At 43.8% G+C, this 7,152-nt stretch overlaps 1 protein-coding gene across 1 annotated transcript; it reads right to left on the reverse strand.

The window, feature by feature from the left end:
* Positions 1-306: 306 nt before the first annotated feature.
* LOC147531499 (uncharacterized) lies at positions 307-1,155 on the reverse strand. Its single transcript, XM_086649724.1, has one exon. The coding sequence runs from the start codon at positions 1,153-1,155 to the stop codon at positions 307-309; it is 849 nt and encodes a 282-aa protein (XP_086505850.1).
* Positions 1,156-7,152: the final 5,997 nt, after the last annotated feature.

A 7,152-nucleotide genomic window follows, 5' to 3' on the forward strand; every position in this document is an offset into this window, starting at 1 on the left:
CCCTGGTCGTGGCTTTTGCTATCAAGGCTACCTGCTCGATTCAGAGCGAGATGGGTTTTAGCTAGCACTCCTCCTTTTATAGCGTTTTATGCTAAAAAATATTTTTATTTTATAAGGTAAAATTTGAGCTAGTAATGTTACTTCTTTGGCCTAATGGCTTTATTAAAAAAGGAAAGATAGTAGGAGTAGTGACGACCTTAGTTTTTCAGTCTGCATATCTGTCGTCGGGTCATCGTAAAATACTTTGTCTCCTCCAATGGTGACTGGATTTATTTCTTCTTGCTCGCAGCCCTAGGAGGAGACGAGCTAGCGTTCCCGGGCTATTTTCTGGTCTCCCCTGACCGTCCCGATGAGATTCGTTCCTGGAATTGGGAATTTCATCATGAGATGGTTCATGGAAACTATTTCTTCTGACTCCCTCAGGAAGTTTCTCCCCAATATGATGTTATAAGCGTACATCTTATCGACGATTGGGAAGTTTAGCATTATCGCCTTTGTTGATTCTCCTTCGCCGATCAGTACTGGCAGGGTCGCTATTCCATCTGTTTCGACCTGATTGTCTCTGAATCCTGTCAAGCAAGATTTATAAGATTTGAGATGGCGTTCACTTACCTCGAGTTTTTGGAAGCACGTTCGACTCGTGACCTCTGTGGAGCTCCCCGTATCGACCAGAATGCGACCTATCGTCCAATTAGCAACTACGGCCGTTATTAACAGCGGATCCGCGTGTGGAGTTATTACCACGACGAGATCGTCGTCTGTAAAGACAATGAGTGGAGTTTCCATGGAAGGCTTGATTACAAAGACCGACCGGTTCTTTGCTTCGTTGGCATATCTGCGCTGCTCGCCTTTGGTTGCTCCTCCGAGGGAAGGTCCTCCTGCTATGGTATTGATATTCCCCATTACTCCGGTGGACCCCTCCGGGCCTTTGTTTGCTTTTCTAGAAGTAGGGCCCTGCCCGTTGGTTTCAGATCCCGATCCGATTCCTGCCCTGTTTACTGGCTTTTTGTTTCGGTATTCGTATGGTCGTTGTTCTTTATGGATGTACTTATCCAGTTCTCTTATTCTTACCATCTCCTCAATCAGATTCTTGAGGTGCCAACTGTCGTCGGTCTTGTGGTCGTAGCCTCTGTGGAAGGCACACCACGCAGTCATATCTTTGGATCCGAACTCTCCTCGGTCGTCATTGGGTTTGGGCAGTTCAACCTTTCCTTCCGCTATCAATACCTGCAAGATTTCCTCCCTTCCTTTCATTAGGGGGTGTAGGTTGTGAAGTTAGCCCTGGGTCTCCTGCCTCGCTCTCGTTCCTTAGGTAGCCTGACTTCCTCATGTTCTCTTTTTCGGGGGCGTTCACTTTCGTAAGGAATATTGCCCACCTCCTTCATTCTCAAATAATTCTCTTCTGTCCTGATAAACTGTTGCAACCTTTCGATCAGATCTGCGAGGTTGCCTCGCTTTCTCCCCGAGATATCTTTGATTACGTGATCCTGTCTGAGACCTCTCTGAAAGGCAACAAAAGTGACGTTTGATTCCAGGTCGGGAACCTGTACCATAAGGTTGCGATATCTCTGCCAGTAGCTTGCTAGAGTTTCGCTATTTCCTCATACCACGTTGAACAGCTCGTCGGTCCCCTCTCTTGATATTGGTGCTTCCTCGAAAAGCTTCGCAAAAAGCTTGGGCGAGCTGGTCAAAAGACTTTATTGACCCCGGGGCTAGCGCTTGGTACCATGCCTGAGCTGGCCCTTTTAGGATGGTGGCGAATACCACGCACCATATATTTTGGTTGGTCGTACACAAATTCATTCTTGCAACATAGTTGTTGATGAATACTCCCGGGTCTTTCACACCGTGATAGTGTTCCAGCGTGGGGCACTTGAAGTTTGCCGGTTTTTTGGATTCCAGTATTTCCCAGCGGAGAGGTGGCTGCCGAATTACCGTCCTTCCCCAGAGTTTGTCCTTCTCTTTTTCTCTTGTTAGTTCCGCTACCTGGTGTATGAGCAACTCGTAGAGGGTGGGGTCGTCCACGCACCCCTCGCCTATCGCAGCATTCTTGGGGATATAAGGTTCGTCTGGGTTTTGCCCGCCTTGTTCCCTCAAGATACTCTCCAAACGCGTCTGGTCGCCTGGTTGCAGAGTTAGGGTCTCAGATGCATAGGTGTCGCCAGGCGAGAAGAGCCTTCTCGCGAACGTCCTGAGCACTTATTTCCTTTCATTGGGTGCTGCAGCCCTCCTGGCTATCTCAGCTTTGCGGAGGCTTCCTCTAATCGTTTTGCATCCTCGTCCCTTCGGAGGTAATCAGTCTTGAGTTGTTCGAGTTCAACCGCGAGCTCATCTGCGCTCCGAAATCTAAGAGGTATCCCACGTGGGGTGTGTTCATCTGAAGACATGTTTGCCTTAAGAGCTCAGGGAAGTAGTTAGTTTTGAAAAAGTATTGAGTAGGATTTGAGTTACCGAATGTGAGGATTTGCTGGAGAGATTTCCCTCCTTCTAGCGCCAAATGCTGATGTCGAAAATTGGCTCCCGGTTAAATCAGCATGAAAAACGGAGTTGATGCATGACAGCCTCCGTTATGATGGTATATTCTGTTTGGAGAGGAGAGATTCCTCTGTTCAGCTCTACTTCCCTGCTCCTTTCTGGTCCTCTACTCTGCTCCTGTGCTCTGGCTCTGTTTCTCCGCTCCTCGCTCCTTGCTCCAGCTCCTGACTCCTTGCTCCAGCTCCTGGATCCTTGCTTATGTTCGTCTGTTCCCGAGGGGGGAAAACCTGCAAAGGGTTCGAAAACCGCTCCGACGCTCAAGACAGTCATGGTGCTCTTTACAGTAAAAGAATGAATATTGATTTATCCTTTTGGGGGCGAGTTATAAGAACTCTATTTTTGGGGGGTGATCCTTCTAGGTATGAAGAGATCGTATTTTTGGGAGAGATAGTGTGTTTTTCTCCAGAGATCGTGTCCTTAGAAGGACGATGTGGGGGGCCTTTTATAGGCGAAGGTAGGCCGACTGTGATTAGTGGCGGTGGTGAGGCATTAGCCGACAAATCGTAATAGAAGTTACCTCTTTTGCGTATTTAGGGTTTCTCTTCGAGTCTATCCCGGATCTTACATAAGGGAAAGTTCCTAAGTTCAATGATACTTAGTTGTTATCTTGCAGGAGGGATAGACTCTGAAGGAGAAGTTTCCTCCATTAGATACGTGGAGTCCAATCGGGCTTAAACACTTCAAGATGTGTAACCGACTGAGATCTTTCTGGAAAGTCCGGGATTAAGTCATTAGGTCGCGCAGCACTGATATCTTCCCAGTTCTGGGCGTAAGATATGGGTCGAACCTGTGGAGACCCCCCTTATTCCTTTAGAGATCCCAGGGTTGATATGTCCATGCCGAGGGCGTTTTGTGCAGAGCTGGTTTCTTTTGGCCGACTTCCCAGTTAGGGGATGTGTGGTGGACCATCAGAGGTTTTAGCTATGCTGCTACCTTAAGCCGAGTTATTCCAAGAGACTTCTGGTCTGATCTTTGACTCTTCAGACGTTAGTCAACGTCTCGACATTTTATGCATCATCGGGTGGAGTTTGAGATAGACACTCCGGTAGAGGTTCGGCCGCAGGTAGATGAGCAAGCTGAGGAAGATGAACCAGAGCGTGTTCATTACAGTGTTGCGAGGAACAGGGAAAGGAGAGATATCCGGGCACCGGAAAGGTATGGGATGGCAGATGTGGTTGCATTTTCACTTAGTGTGGGAGAAAGCATTGATGGAGGTGACCCATGCACCTTCGAAGAAGCTATGGGGAGTGATGATTCGTGGCAGTGGTCTCTTGCATGAATGAAGAGATTGAGTCTCTTCGGAAGAACCAAGTCTGGGAATTAGCCTAGCAGCCTAAGGGTCAGAAGATTGTTGGTAGCAAATGGGTTTTCAAGGAGAAAAGAAGGAATCCCAGGGGTGGAAGATGCACGCTACAAAGCACGGTTAGTAGCTAAGGGGTTTACACAGCGAGAAGGAATAGACTTCAATGAGGTATTTTCTCCTGTTGTTAAACATAGCTCTATTAGATGATACTTGCTATGGTTGCTTTGTATTATATGGAATTGGAGCAGCATGATGTTAAGACTGCGTTCTTACATGGAGAGCTGGAGGAACAAATCTATATGCGTCAGCCAGAGGGGTTTCAAATTCTCGTGAAAGAAGACCCGGTGTGTTTGCTGAAGAAGTCTTTGTATGGACTGAAACAGTCTCCTAGGCAGTGGTATAAGCGTTTCGACACGTTTATGGTTAAAAACGGCTATGACAGAAACAGGTATGATAGTTGTGTGTACCACAGGAAATTATCAGATGGTTCTTATGTGTATCTACTCTTGTATATGGATGACATGCTGATAGCTTGCAAGGATATGTCGGAAATCCACATGTTAAAGGATCAGTTAAAGGGTGAGTTTGAGATGAAAGACTTGGGTGTCTCAAGGAAAATATTGGGTATGGAGATACGGAGAAACAGATCTGCTAGGAAACTTTTCTTGTCTCAGAAAACGTACATCGAGAAGTGAAAATGTCCCATCTGAATCTCTAATTTGGGCTAGTTAGTCCATTTTGAGCACTTACTCTGATGAAATTACTTGTTTCTCTTGTCCAGGTATCTTCTAAGGAATTGTGCACGAAAAGTGGCTAAAATCGGACGAAAGACATACTAAGGGCATTATGATCATTTGGTGATGAAGTAGTCTGGTAATTCTATTCAATTTTGATACTCCGACGAGAAGTGGAGTCCAAGACGAACCCAATGACGAAAACAGGAGTCCAATCGGAGTTCAGATTGGAGAATTATAGCTAGTCAAAGTTCGGGCCAAAATCAGTTAACCAAAGGTCTACATGGATTTATCTGTGCCACGTGGCGCGTAGAAGTAAAACAGATCTACCGGCTTAGATAAATAGCGGGATACATTCTGGCAGATTTGGACGGCAATAAGGGTTTACTGGAAATCTGATTCAGTGTTCACGCGCGTAAAAAATTATGTGCTCCCTTAAGGATCCAACAACCATCTTTTTGTCAGCGACACATGGCTTCATATGAGCTTATGCAGAAACACCCTTCATTCAGCCGCAATACACTGGATCATACTTCCTCTCCAGCCAACGTCATCGGCATAAGATTTATTCCAAATCTCTTTTTCCCTCTTTATTTTAATCTCTATCTTCAAACTTGAAGATTTTGAATTATCTCATAATGATCTCAACAGCTCTCGAGCGGCTTAAGGTCGAAAGAAGGAAACAAGAAGAGAGAATAACAGAACTTCAGAGTGACCTAGACGTAGCAGAGGCTAAGCTAAAATCCCTGCTCGAAAAAAATCCCAGAGCAGCAGACAATCTGAGGGGTCCTACATTCTCGGGAATAGGATCACACTCAGAAACGAAGAAATTTACTAATCTCACCCAAGCTCTCCTCGATACGTTCGGAAAGCCCTCCGACGAAAGCACCGTCAACTTAAGTCAAGGAGGCCAGACCGATAGCCAGGGGACTCAAGACACGACCCCAGCGGTGACAGCAATCAGGTGTTTGACAGCACTGGCGAAAGAGCTCGGCGAAATATCAGAAACTCTGGCGGAAATATTCGCAGAGACAGAAACGGAGTCCGAATCCGAGGGCGAAGAAAGTGTCAACGTCATAGCTGGGGGACCAACTCGTGTAGAGGACAGAAGCTGAAGGAGTTGAAGGAGATGTCCTTCGACCAAGGTGACAATGCGAACATTTTGTCGGATAGGATAATTGATGTGGAAGATCATCAAGTCCGATTGATTTAGGGATCGTAGAGTTGTAGCTAGAGACCAACTACGATCGTCGAATTACGAAGTAATTCGCGGCTAACTTCGATCGGATCCTACAACGGGTTACACATAAGAGTGACAAATTGATCTAGGATATGACTAGTGGGAGTGAGATATAATCATGGGAGTGTCCCATAAACATATCTCATAGGCCTAAAAAGGAATTAGGCAAAGATAGTACAAAAAGGCCAAAAACAGGGTTTTTGGGCCTAGACCGGTTCGGGTACTTCTAGGACTCGGATTGGGCTGAATTTTGGAGGGTTAGTTGATGATATAATAAAAATTATATCTGCCAATTTTCGTGGTGTTTGGACACCTCCTCCTTAGGGAATTGAGAAAATATCAATAGTTGCTATTTTCGACTATTTCCCTAAATCTTATTCTAAAGGGTGTTTTGGGAAACCTAAAAGGAGGTGGATTCTTATTAGGGTTCTATATAAACACTCTTAGGCAGAGAATAAGGAGTGGAATTTCTCTCTAAGCTTTCTTACTCTACCACATCAAGTAGAGAGGAGAAAGTGAGCTAATTCCCATTACTATGAATCTAGTCAAAGAAGAAGGTGTTCTTCTTTCCAACCACCATTGGTGTGCTAGCTATACAACAAGGTGGGAGATCAAGTTGATTACTCGTGTCCCAAGTAGAGGAGCTACACTTGAAGCTCTTGGTCTTCTTTAATCAATTCAACTAGTTCGAGGGAAAAGCGATTAAGGTAATCAACTATCTCCATTAGTTTAATTACTAGTTTTGCATGATGATCTTGGGGATACTAGTGTTAGACATTAGATGTCGTTATCCGCTATAAACACTAGTATAAGGGTTTAATTCCCTACAGTGGCGTCAGAGCCTCTTGCAATTAACTAGTTTTTGCTAAGAATCGAAATAGTTCACACTGGATATGATTATTAGTTTAATAAATTGAGTTTATAAAAGTATTTTAAAAGTATTTTAAAAATTATTTAAACTCACAATTTGATATTTTAATGAATGGGATTCAATGAATTTCAAATTAAGAATCAAATTGTTAAAAGTGTTTTAAAAGACTCAATTTGATTGAATTTCAAACTAATCCATGCTTGATTAAGTTGATAGTTATGTTTAAAAAGGTTTTAAACATGAAATTTGATTAATTTTGAATTGGATTCAAAGATTTTTCAAATTGATTTCAAAATTGTTCTTTGAAAAAAGTTTCAAAAACCTAGATTTTGATCCAAAATTGGTTTGATTAAGAGTTGTTTTTAAGTTTTGGAAACTTTTGAAAAACAAAATTTGGAATTTAGAAGTGTTCTAAAAGAAGTGTTTTGAGTTTTAGGAAACTCTCAAAACAAAATTTGGAAAATTTTAA

This window comes from Eschscholzia californica, unplaced genomic scaffold (assembly GCF_041429995.1).
Source record: "Eschscholzia californica isolate CP2 unplaced genomic scaffold, dmEscCali1.0.p SCAF_6, whole genome shotgun sequence".
NCBI classification, from domain to species: domain Eukaryota; kingdom Viridiplantae; phylum Streptophyta; class Magnoliopsida; order Ranunculales; family Papaveraceae; genus Eschscholzia; species Eschscholzia californica.